Source organism: Arvicanthis niloticus, chromosome 20, assembly GCF_011762505.2.
Source record: "Arvicanthis niloticus isolate mArvNil1 chromosome 20, mArvNil1.pat.X, whole genome shotgun sequence".
Classification (NCBI taxonomy): Eukaryota; Metazoa; Chordata; class Mammalia; order Rodentia; family Muridae; genus Arvicanthis; species Arvicanthis niloticus.
In genome coordinates this window covers 26,705,443-26,718,013 of record NC_047677.1, presented here as the reverse complement: position 1 = coordinate 26,718,013, position 12,571 = coordinate 26,705,443, and the positions used below count along the sequence as shown (strand labels likewise).

General features: G+C 51.7%; 1 protein-coding gene across 1 annotated transcript in view; it reads left to right on the top strand.

The window, feature by feature from the left end:
• Positions 1 to 12,319, top strand: part of Adamts14 (ADAM metallopeptidase with thrombospondin type 1 motif 14) — a 78,773-nt gene extending 66,454 nt beyond the window's left edge. The window contains exons 16-22 of the mRNA XM_034524503.2: positions 2,147 to 2,310; positions 4,222 to 4,390; positions 4,747 to 4,879; positions 6,664 to 6,871; positions 8,176 to 8,305; positions 8,961 to 9,071; positions 10,501 to 12,319. Coding sequence (XP_034380394.1) covers positions 2,147 to 2,310; positions 4,222 to 4,390; positions 4,747 to 4,879; positions 6,664 to 6,871; positions 8,176 to 8,305; positions 8,961 to 9,071; positions 10,501 to 10,982 — 1,397 coding nt within the window. The 3' untranslated portion in view covers positions 10,983 to 12,319. The remainder of the gene's footprint in view (positions 1 to 2,146; positions 2,311 to 4,221; positions 4,391 to 4,746; positions 4,880 to 6,663; positions 6,872 to 8,175; positions 8,306 to 8,960; positions 9,072 to 10,500) is intronic.
• The last annotated feature ends 252 nt before the right edge of the window (positions 12,320 to 12,571 follow it).

Genomic DNA, 12,571 nt, shown 5'->3' with positions numbered 1-12,571 from the left:
GGCCAGGGAGGCCATTTACAGTATACCAATACTGTTCCTTCTGCCTCCCTGAAGATGATCCATAATGTGAGCAGTCAACCCCTTCTACATGATTCACAGTGTGTCCTAGTTAGGGTTTTACTGCTGCAAACAGACACCATGACCAAGATAAGTCTTATAAAGGACAACATCATATATTTGAGGCTGGCTTACAGGTTCAGAGGTTCAGTCCATTATCATCATGGTGGGAGCATGGCAGCATCCAGGCAGGCATGGTGCAGGAGGAGCTGAGAGTTCTACATCTTCATCTGAAGTCTGCTAGTGGAAGACTGGCTTCCAAGCAGCTAGGGTAAGGGTCTTATAACCCACACCCACAGTGCACAGTGACATACCTACTCTAACAGGGCCACACTAATAGTGCCACACCCTGGGGTGAGCATACACAAACCATCGTATCCTCCGACAAGGCCACATTTCCTAATAGTACCACTTTTATGGGTCAAGCATTCAGACACATAAATCATTGGGGGCCACTCCTATTCAAACCACCACAGTGTGCAACCTGTGTGGGTGTGAGTGCAAGCAATAACTTACATCTGTGTGCCCATGTGTGTGAGTATATGATTGTGTGCATGCATGTGTGCATGGACATAAGAACATGTGTCATCCCAGCCAGGGTATGAGCTCTCTGCAGAAGCCCAGGGTGGGCAGCCGTCCTAATAATGAAAGTCAAGTTTCTGACCAAACTGGAACCAAGTTTTTATCCATTATCTTGTCTAGTCACTATGGCAACCTATAAAGGTGACGTTATCTGGTTTTTGTATTTGAGGAAACTGAGGGCACAGAATAGTTAGGTAGTTAGTTGATGATTGAGAGGTATTAACTTCCCAGGGCTGGATTACAGGGTCACATTTGTCTTTTTCCCCCTCTGGGGATGTGGGGTGGACTGCCAAGTGGCTGCCACCATAGCTGCTGTGAGCTGTGTAAGTGGTTAAGGTCAGTGAGGTGATTTGAACCTTGGCCTGGCCTCAAGGGCAGCTCAGCCTTAGCCTCTGTGGTCAGGAGTTGGGAGATGCCTGAGGACCTGGGTGGTCAGGAGGTGGGGGCAGGGTGGTGGCATTCCAGCTTGCCTTTGCCCTACCTGTGGTCACTATACTGGGATCTGGCCCAGCTGCAGCCCAGTGTGTGTCCAGACTGAGTGCCTGACCCCTCCCAATGAAGCCTCTGAGCCCATCCGTGCTCGTGATGCCCCTTAGGATCCAGGCTCAGCTGAGCACGCAGCATGAGATCGGTGTGTTTGGACTGCTCCCTTAGATGACAGGGACTCCCGGGGTTTCTTTCTCCGACACCCCAGGCCTCCCCCAGGACAGAGACCCATGCTGCTGCTTCTCCCCAGCCTTGGTGACATAGAGTGTGCACTTGCACAATCTCCACCTTCCTCAGTAATAAGCTGCCTGTCACTCTCTGACAGGAACCATAATGGGTTGATTATGAGATATATATATATATATATATATATATTCTCAGCATGTACATAGCCTCAGTAATATATATAGCCAGTACATGTCACAGGACGCTGAGGTTGTTACATACATGAGTTCCTTCCCTTTCATTGTCTGGGAGTGTACATATGTGCAAGTGTATGTGTGTGCGCGTGTGTGCGTGTGCGTGTGCGTGTGCGTGTGTGTGTGTGTGTGTGTGTGTGTGTGTGTTGGGGGTTATTGTAAGATCTACCTGAAGAAACAACTCTGGGTGCTGGCTGCAGTAATCAGTCTCACGTTACAGAGGTCAAACAGGCTGCACGGGACTAAGTCACTTCCCTATGGGGCTCGCCCGCCTGTGCCCTGAGCTTTGCTACAGATCCTTCAGGGACAGCAGCGTCTCTGAAGGCTGGACAGTTAAAGGGGCTTTTCTGAAAGGGGTTAAACTGAGCCATAGCTATGGGTGGCCATTAGTCATTAGAGGGGCTGGCGCAGGATCAGTAGTGTACCTCTGGGCCCAGAGGCAGGACTGGTTTGCAGAGGGCTCCTGGGTGGTCCTGATGGGAGAGCTCAAGGGGATAAGAGACAGAAAACATGAGGAGGGGCCTCCTGGAAAGGCCTTGGATGTCAGAGTCATGAGCCCCTATAGAGAGAAATAGAAATTTCTGTCCCTCTCCACTGGACAGCGGTGAAGAACCAGGTGACCGGAAGCTTCATCCTCAACCCCAAGGGCAAGGAAGACGCTAGCAGAACCTTCATTGCGCTGGGCCTGGAATGGGAGCATGCAGCAGAGGACAGCAAGGATAGCCTCAGGACCAACGGGCCCTTGCCTGAAGCCATCGCCGTCCTGGTGAGCCTCCTTGCCTGAAGTGGCCTTCCCTGTCCCTTGTGCCTACTATTTGGTCGGTACATTTTAAAATGGCCTTTCCCAGGTGTGTTGAGGGCAGCTGCGTCAGCTTTTGCTCCTTCACTTGGGGGTGGGAAATGAAGTCTGGAGGGGGAGCCCTGTGAAGCTAGGGTTGGCTCCCCCATCCTCACAGCATCCCCCCAGCATCCACAAGCATTGTGACATGGCCATAGGTGTGAGGCCTAAGGTGATTTGGGACCTTTAAGGCAGCTGGCATGAATAGACCATGTCAGTGTCAGCTTCTGAGGAGGGGGCAGGGCCATTACCCTCACTGGGGTCCACTGCTGCCCTATGCTGTGTCTGGGCTCATGGAGCAGGGATTGGTAATTCAGCAGATTGGCCTAGTTCTGTCAGCATGTCCTCAGCCTGAGCTGATGGCATTCCATCTGCTCAGTGGCATTCCGGAGGGTAAATTCTGAGGCTGCTGGTGTTGGTGTAAAACTTTTATCTGGCACATACATTCACTTTGTATTTGGGATCGCCCATCTCTGGGGCCAGCTGATGTTTGCTCAGGGTGCCAAGGCTGTCTAAGGGAGAACAAGCAGTCTCAACAAAGGATGCTGAGACAACAGGATACCTACATGTAAAAGGCTGAAGTCATGCCTTTTTCCCTCATGCCGTATACAAGTGACTTAAAATTGATCCAAGACCTAAACGTAAGCATGGTGGCCTGTCACTCTTAGAAGGAAGTGGAGCATTTTCATGACCATCCATTCTTCAGTAACAAGATAAGCAGCAAAAGAAATGAGACATCATCAACACTGGAAACATTTGTCCATTAAAGGACACTGTACAGAAGTAGGAAGAAAGACCATCTATATGGCTTCTGATCCAGGACATTCAGTACCAACGCCAAGCCTGATGACCTGAATTCAATATCCAGAGTTGGCATAGTAGAGGGAGAGAATCATTCCATAAGCTTGTCCTCTGATCTCCACACTCACACGGAGGCATGTGTCCCTTCCCCAGTCCTGCCCCAAGTAATATGTACAATTTAAAGAAAAATTCAAAAAAGTAAAAATACAGGCAGTGGTGGCGCACACCTTTAATCCCAGCACTTGGGAGGCAGAAGCAGGTGGATTTCTGAGTTCGAGGCCAGCCTGGTTTACAGAGTGAGTTCCAGGACAGCCAGGGTTACACAGAGAAACCCTGTCTTGAAAAACAAACAAACAAACAAACAAACAAACAAATGAAGTAAAAATAACCAGGCACAGGGGCCCACACCACTTGGGAGGTGGGCTACATGAGTCCGAGGAGAAGGAGAAAAGAGAGAGGAGGGGAGGGATGTAGCTCACTTGGTAGAATGGTTGCTAAGTGTACGTGAAGCCACTGGCTCTACCCTCAGTACCAAGCATGGAGGTTCCTACCTGTGATCAGAAGTTCAAAGTCGCCCTGGTCTACATAGTAAATTCAAGACCAACGTGGGCAATTTGAGACCCAAGAAGTGGGGAGGGATGGAGAAGAGGCAGTGGGGAAAGGAAAGATTAAAGAGGTTGCTTACTGGCAGCCAGGTTGAAGCCAGGTTGAAGTTTTTGGATACCCAAAAACTTCGGCCATTTGGCGTCATCTTTGAATATACGTCTCATGGGCCTCGTATTGGCTGCTGTAGGGCTTGGTACATACATAGCAGGTGCTTAGTCTGGGAAGTGGGAGTTTGTGAATGTCCCACCCGCTCCAGCTAGGTACTGAGTCACATATTTTAATAGAGTGAATTACACAGCATGGATCATATCTTAGTTGCAAACCCCAAAACATGATTAGAAACCCCATCTGGCAAGCTGCTTTCCTTGGACCCCCTGCTGACCCTACTTCCATCTCTGGCCTTGTGTTGCTCCCTTTGTGTCTCTCCTCCAGGTTCTCCCCCCAGCTGAAGGTAGACCTCGAGGTAGCCTGGCCTACAAGTATGTTATCCACGAGGACCTGCTGCCCCTCATCGGGAGCAACAATGTGCTCCTGGAAGAGACAGACACCTATGAATGGGCTCTCAAGAGCTGGTCTCCCTGCAGCAAGGCCTGTGGAGGAGGTATCAGCTATTGTGGCCCTGTGGTTCCTTATGGGGAGTGGTGGGGTTGGGAGAGAATGGACCAGAGACTGGTAGGAGTCTAGAAGAAGTGCCTCAGTATGTCCTTAAAGATCTCCCAAGCCTACAAGCAATTCCATGCAGGGCATTGGGAGAAGCTGGGGCTGCAGGACAGGCTGTCTGTTCAGCTATCCAAAGCCACTTCTGCACCGGTGACAGGGAGTTCTATAGAATGTTACATGCCCAAGATAGAGGGCTGGGGCATGAAGGGAAAGTGCCTTCTAGAAAGCAGGCTCTTTGAAAAGTCACCCTGAGGGCAGGAGGCCTGGAGCTGGCCCACAACAGCCTGACCTTCACAGGAATCCAGTTCACTAAATACGGCTGCCGGCGCCGCAGGGACCACCACATGGTGCAGCGGCACCTGTGTGACCATAAAAAGAGACCCAAGCCTATTCGACGGCGTTGCAACCAGCACCCATGTCCCCAGCCCACGTGAGTCTTTCAGGGGAGCAAAATCTGACCCCTGCCTCTCTCTACCTTGGCCCACAAGGAAAAGCAGCTAAAGTTACTATCTTAGTCTTCCTCATGCTAAAGCCTGCAGCCCCAGGTCTTTCGGGGATACACCACAGCCCACAAGAGGCACTGTGGCTACCCTCCATGGCCAGCCACCCTTGTTGGGTTTCTGCATTGCCAACCCACACAGCCAGAAAGGATGGCACCACCAGGTTTGTCCCCCAGCTAATAACAGTTCACAGATAGGGCCTGGGCTTTCTGCTGGCAAAGCAGGGGGCTCATGTCTCTGGGCAAGAATAGGAACTACTGTCTTTTCTTTCTCTACTTGGTCCCTGGGAGTCCAGCCTTCAGCCTGGTCTAATCCCTGGTTAAGAATCCTTAGCCTGTGGAGCAGGCTGTTCAGAGCCCAAGGAATTATTCTTAGGATTATTCAAGAGTCTGAAGGGAGAGGTTTGGGCTGGGCTTGAGAACTCAAGATTGATCCCCCTCAGCCTGGAGCAGCGCTGCTCAGGGACTCCCAGAAAGGTGGGGTTAGCTACTTGGTAGGAAACGGCAAAGGGGCTTTGCCACATTCTTGGTCCCTGGAAGTCCCCCCTGGCTGGGGATCTCCAGGGCTGGACATGTGATCTGGGGCCAGAGTAGGAATTGACAGCTAGCAGTAGTCTACTGTGATCTTCTGGGGCACGAGCAGGCAAGGACAGTGTCAGCCCCTCTGTCTGCTTCCTCAGACCCCTTTGTTATTTCCCACTGTCACTCATAGGACTTCCTACACTGTGACCGTGAGGCATGTGTGCAGGACTAACTGTGTAAGAGCCTGTCCTAAGATCTTAGCACTTGCTAGAGGCACTTCTTTCTTCTCCTCCACTGCCCCCCATAACTTCCCTTCATCTCCTCCTCCTCTTCTTTTTCCTCTTCCTCCTCTTTTTCTTCTTCCTCCCCCTCCTCCTTCTCTCTCCTTCCATCTCTCTCGTGGTGTGTGTGTGTGTGTGTGTGTGTGTGTGTAACAAACTCCATTAACCCAGGCCAGCTGCCACCTCTCAGTCATCCTCCTGCTTCAGTCCCCCAAGTGCTGAGATTACAGGCATATGCCATCACAACCTGACAAGATTTTTTTTTTTTTAAGAAAAGGGTTGACTTTGAGAATGTGCTTCCCACTCCAGTTAGCAAAAAGACAAGGAGTTGGGGCTCCCTTCTCTCTACCCCTGGGATGCTTAGGCTGCTGCCTAACTCATGCCTGGCTCTGCTTGCTGAGAAGTTTGCAGGACCCCCTCCCCACAAAAAGGACCCACCGCGTGCATACACACACACACACACACACACACACTATAGAGCTGTAGGTACTGGAGTCCTGTGGTTGTTGAGAGAAGTCTTAGTAGCACTCTTGTCCCCAGCCAAGGGGACATCTACAAGAAGTGTGGCTTTGGTGGGTTTAAGGACAACCCTAAGTTTTAACATCCACTACAGTTCTTGCAGATGGTAGCTCTGAACTCTTTAAAAAGTTCTAAAGCAATCCCAATGTAAGCGTGGGGAAACTGAGGCTTGGTGGCATTAACAGCTTGCCCAAAGACACTTGAGGGGTCAGCATTTTAATAGGTACCTTTCCCTTACCCAAGGAGACAGCAAGAGAGACTAGTGATCTCCCAGAAGTCAACTAGCCAGGCAGTAGCACTCTAAAGCACTTGCCTTCTCTGGTGGGATGCGGCCCCAAGGGAAAGTGTCCCCATGGTCCCATCTCCCTCTACCTCTGTCCTGTCTGTCTCCAGGTGGGTGACAGAAGAGTGGGGTGCCTGCAGCCGGAGCTGCGGGAAGTTGGGGCTGCAGACCCGGGGGGTGCAGTGCCTGCTGCCTCTCTCCAACGGCACCCACAAGGCTGTGCCAGCCAAGGCTTGCCTAGGTAACCGGCCAGAGGCCAAGAGGCCATGCCTCCGTGTGCCCTGCCCAGCCCAGTGGCGGACAGGAGCCTGGTCCCAGGTGAGTGGTTCTCATAGAGTGGGTGGAAACACGTGGGCTAGAAACGGGGGTGGGTCGGGGAGGAGCCTGAGGAGGTTCTGGTGCACCGATGGCTGACATTTCTCAGAAAGAGAGCAGCCCCCAAGTGCGCTATGCATGATGGTTCTGCGCTAGGCTCCTCCCACCATTCTCATCTCCTCTAAGCTGCATGTCCCCAAGTCATAGAGGAGGAAATGAAGACACATTCTTGGTGTTCCAGAAACATTTACTCAGCCACGACTGTATGCCAGATGTTATTCAAGGATGCCAGATGTTATTCAAGGAAGGTTGGGAGCCTAGCGTCACTGGGCAGGTTGCTCACCCTCATGGAGTGTTCAGTCCAGTGAGGGAACAAGGCAGATAAATGGACCAATAACAGATGTTACACACCATAAGCTGCACCTGCAAGGGTTTCTGGGGACGCAACAGGCACAAAGGAGGATGAGTCATGCGTCCCTTGGTTCTGTGACACTTGTAACTTGATCAGTGTTCACATGCCCCAGTACAAGTTCTTTCTGACCCTGCTTGAGAGCCTGTAGGCGGTGCCTAAAAGTGACCCAGTCACGTGGGGCAATAGGGCTTTCTCAGAGACCCTACCCTGCCACCCCAGTGCCGGCCAGTCCATTTATCAGTCAAGAGTGTGTCACTGCAAGAACAGTGTGTGGATGGCATGTGATAACCTTGCACACAGAGGTCAGTTTGCTTTCTGTCCTTGATTGACACTTCTCCTGGGAAGAGGACCCCGTGGACATACGCTTGCAAAATGGTGTTGGGTAAAAGGAGCCCCAACTTTATTGCGGGTCTGTCTCCCAGCTCTCCTGGTTTACAGAAGTGAAAACTGGGCTAGTGTGCCAGCAAGTGTCACAACCCAGGCTTCTGCAAGCCCTGGGCAGGTCATGTCATGTGGTAGGGTCAGATCAGAGGAGCCTGCCAGAGCGGAGCATAAAACAGTTGAGAACTGGGCATAGAGTGGAGGCTGTGAACACAGGAGGCAGGTGATGAAATGGGCCCCCGGAAGTCCTCATCTGAGACACAGTTCAAATTGTGGAATGATCTAGGGAGTCTCTTCACACTGTCTCAGGAGGACCTGACAGTGGCGGGTCCTGGTGAGGTTATAGGCTTTGCAAGTCTGTCTGATCGAGTAAAGACATAGCAGACTTCTTGGTACTCTTTTGGCCCAAGTTCCTTCTCCCTCTACCCCTCTCTTCCCCCTCCTGCACTCCCACATCTCTTCTAACTACTTTGTCCCTGTCATTATGGCTCTTGGCTCTCCTGCTCCTATACAGTGCTCTGTCACCTGCGGAGAAGGCATCCAGCAAAGGCAGGTGGTGTGCAGGAACAGCTCCAGTGCCCTCGGGCCCTGCGAGGGGGTCAAGCCAGACACTGTGCAAGTCTGCAGCCTGCCTGCCTGTGGAGGTGAGCAGATGGGATGTGGAGGCCCAGCCCCTTCATTCCTCTGGGTCCCTGGCCCTTTGAAAAATCTAAAGACAGGTTAGGCATCCTTAATCCAAAATCCCAAATGCTTCCAAATCCAGAACTTGTGGAGGGCTGGCATGCTGCCATGAATGGAAGATTCCATTCCTGACTGCAGAGGATATGCTGTGATGGAAGTATCACTACCCAGCTAGCCAGCCTCCGAGAGAAGAAGAAAGACCTTATATACAAGCCTCATTTCACTTCCCAAATCACTTAAAATGTTACACAAAACAACCTGCACACTTTGGGCCTAAGAATCCAATGGGGCCATCCAGACGACTCAGTGGATAAAGGCACTTGCTGCCAAGCCGAGGTCCCACACAGTGGAAACAGAGAGTTGACCCCTCCAAAGCTGTCCTCTGATCTCTGCAGATGCTCTGTGGCACACATACCCACACTGGTACATACACGACAAAATGCAAAAAGAAACAGTAAATGCACCCCAGGATTAGATCTGGGTCTCACCTCCAAGAGCCCTCATTAAGTCCATGCAAATATTCCAAATCCCAGGGGAAAGTGGGAGGGCTTCTGGTCCCAAGCATTCTGAATAAGAGATGCTCACCCATATATTCTACAGCTGCGTCTCTGTTCACAGGAGACCGCCAGAACTCTACGGTGAAGGTGGAGGGCCAGGACCCTGTGACCAAAGTAGGACCCTGGGAACCCCAATCCAGGCCCCCAACTCCCACATACAGGATCTCAACAAGTAAGTATAGCCATGGGCCCTTCCCTTCTCCAACTTTTTATGCATCCCAGGGTTTGGAGCATGGCAGTGGAACAGACATAGTGCCCACCTATGAGGGTGGCCTCAGTACAAATGATGTCACTCTCTATCTAGTCCACGACCTACTCTGTGATTCCCATTTGGTCCCAAGAGCTTTGGTCCTAAGTCTGGGGTTATTCCTGTGACGGCCAAACCTGATACAGACTAAAAAAGAAATCACATAGGCTTCTTCTGCTGAAGGGACATTGCCACGTTTGGTGACAAGGTACTGTCCCACTGTTTGTGAGGGTGTCCTGTTTTATAAATCTAGAAAGCATGCCCCAGAGCTCTGACTTCTCATCGTATCCGCTTCCACACTTTGGGGAACTGTCATAGACAGGAGCTGCTTTCCCAGAGTAGCTGAGAGGATGAACTATGGGAGTGAACCAGTGTCCTCTGCTGCTGTGGTGAGCTCATCACAAGGGTAGCAATTAATTCATCCTGTGGTCTCTGTGAATAAAGACTTGCCCTGACCCTGCTATGGTACACTCCCTAGTCAACAGAGTCTTCCCGCCCCACCCTCTCCCGCAACTGTCTAGCAAGATAATTTGCAGAAAGATGAGACTCCAATTCTAGTTAAAGGATGTGACCTCAAGCAACCCTTTGACCTCTCGGCTTCTCCTCAAAACAGAAGATGGGCAAATTCCTCAAAGCAGAAGTTGGGGATCTGATTCTGGCTCTGGAGCTTTGGCGCCATCTAGTGACCATTGGCTTCCATTGTCTCTGCCCCAGAGCCTGCTCTTGATCCTAGCTATCCAGGACATTTGCCTGGACCAATCACAGAAGCATTTTAGAACAGTTCAACCTCAGTGTTGTCGATTGAGATTTGGTGAGAGGGTTTTAATGACCCAGCTGCACCCCCAACAAGTGGCTGGATGTTGATCTGCTGGTTACAGGAGAGCTGGACCTTAGCTGCAGGGGTAATTGAATAGCTAGGAGAGTCAGGGGCTCCATCTTCTTCCTAGAGCAGGGTTCTCATGCTTGGTTGAATCTAGACTTACCTCAATGCTTAGACCCTAGCCCAGACTCCCCAGGTAGAGCTTCCTGGGTGAAGACCAACATAACTGAGTATGTAGTTGGACCAGACAGAGCTATATAACTCTTCCTATACACTGGAAGTTGTTGGAGGGTTCTGCTCCACCGTAGAGGTTCTGCTCAGTAGACCTGCATGGAGTTTGACAATTGGCCTCATCGCCAAGGTTCTAGTGATGCTGATACTGTGTTTGGGGGTGGGGAGTGGTTTAGTTTCTCTTCCCTGTGGAAGGGTTCTGACCTCCTGGGTGGAATGAGCTATGTAGTGATTCCAGCCGGGACAGAAGGACGAAAGGGGTCCCCTCCTGATGGGCACCCCTCTGCCTTTGTGTATGTACAGTGGAGCCCTGTGTGGGAGACAGATCCATCTTCTGCCAGATGGAAGCATTGGACCGCTACTGCACCATCCCTGGTTACCACCGGCTGTGCTGTGAATCTTGCATAAAGAAGGCCTCAGGCCCCAATACCAGCCTGGCCTCACTACCCACCTTCTCCACTCCTGGGAGTCTCTTGCCAGAACCCAGGGCTACCCAGAAGGATGTGGAGTCTACAAGGGGGCCAACCAGACTGGAAGATCATTGGCAAAGCCAGCCCACGCAGCTATCAGAGGTGGTGGACAGGACCTCCTCAGTGACTCAACATCCGGTCACCCCTCAGATGCTAAGCCCTAAAGAGTTTGAGGGCAATTCTCCCACCAACCCACGGGGCTCACCTCGGGACCAGACCCAAACAGCTGTGCCAACCTCTGAGGGTCAAGGACAGTCCAGGGAGGAACCAGGACATGGAGGCACCAGCCTTCCTGATACCGCCCCAGTGACATGAACCCACCCCTCTGGTCATGTTTACACTCTGCATGTGGTCCCAGTGACCTGACTCAGAGAACTCAAGCACGGGGGACAGGAAGTAGCACAGGTTTCCTTTTAAATTATTTGCCCTCTTGTTCTGTTTGGGGCTGTGACACTCTTTACTCCCATGGCAGGGTTGGGGGAGAAAAGGAAGATCAGGGACTGCCCTAACCAGAAATACCTCAGCCAGCAGAGCCCTGGGCTCCCCTTCCAAGGATTTTCTGTGATTTATTCCTCTAGGCTCAGTTATACCCCTTCCCATTGCCACTAGGCCTGGATAGGGCTGAAGCTCATACAGGGGCCTGTCAGAAATTCTTGCTTGTCTGTGACTTCTGACTAGCTGGGAGGCCTGCACAGGCACACACACACATACCCCAAAGACACAGCAGGGCTCAGGAGGTAGGGCTGCACACAAGACAGACTTGGGAAGGGTCTGGGATGGATGCAGAGGTGAGGCCTCACAGCTGCAAGGTCAGGCAGGGGATAGTTCTTCTCAGGCCTGGCTCTTGTTGGCTGAGGGCTGCTAATCCCAGGTAGAGATCAGTTCACCTTTGCCGGCCACAGTGACCCACTCTGTTCCTGTAGATGTCTGTCACTGCTGGTGACTCTAGGTAACAGACTGACCTCCCAGTGTCACATCCAAGCCACCAGAAGAGGAGGCCCAGATATACAGCTTCAACATCCAGGAGTTTCCAAGCTGGGGCTTTGATCCCTGACTGGACCAGGAGCAGTGACTTCAGTCATCACTTGGGCTTGCAGGAGGCCCAGCTTGAAAGGTGGCCACCAGAAAGATGTCACTTCCAAGACTGTCCCCCTCAGCCATCACTCTCTGCTGAAGTCTACTCCTGCTGGAGTTGGGGGGGAGGGGTCTTCCCTGTGTGATGCTCAGAAGGTCAGTCAGGTGGGTCCCACAGGCAACGACTAGAGAATCCACTCAGCTGGACCGTGCAGATGGCCTGGGCAGGATGCCAGCTGCTGCTGCTCCTGGGTTAGGGTAGGGAAGATGCGCAGAGCACTTTCCACGGCCCTCAGGCTCTCAGGAAATTGCCTAGATCCTCATTTTGAGGGTCAGTGGCAGAGGTGCTTGTCTATCTGCCTTCTTCAGCTGGAGGAAGGAAAGCTCCCCCCATCCCCCAACCCCCAACCTTCGAGCTCTGTGGAGAGAAGGAATTCTGGGAACTCTGCATGCTCTTCCCACTCCTGCTTCCCACTCTGCAGGTGGCTGGGGCTACCCTGAGTCAAGTCATGTGTGGACTGGCCTGGAGATTCTGATTTTTAAAACATTACCTATTTATTAATATTGCCCTTGGTGTTTTGTTTTAGACCGCAAACGTGATGCTGTGTGTGTGTGTGTGTGTGTGTGTGTGTGTGTGTGTGCGCGCGAGAGAGAGAGAGAGAGAGCGTGTGTATTTTCTGTTTTGGAAGATGGGAACAGTGTAGCCAATGCTCTAATAGCTGGGCTCAGCAGTTGTAAGGTAATTGCAAGTGGGAACAACGAAAGGCCACCAAAGACCTGAATGGCTCTGGGCAAGTTACCACACCAAGGGTGGAGATGGCTAGGTAATA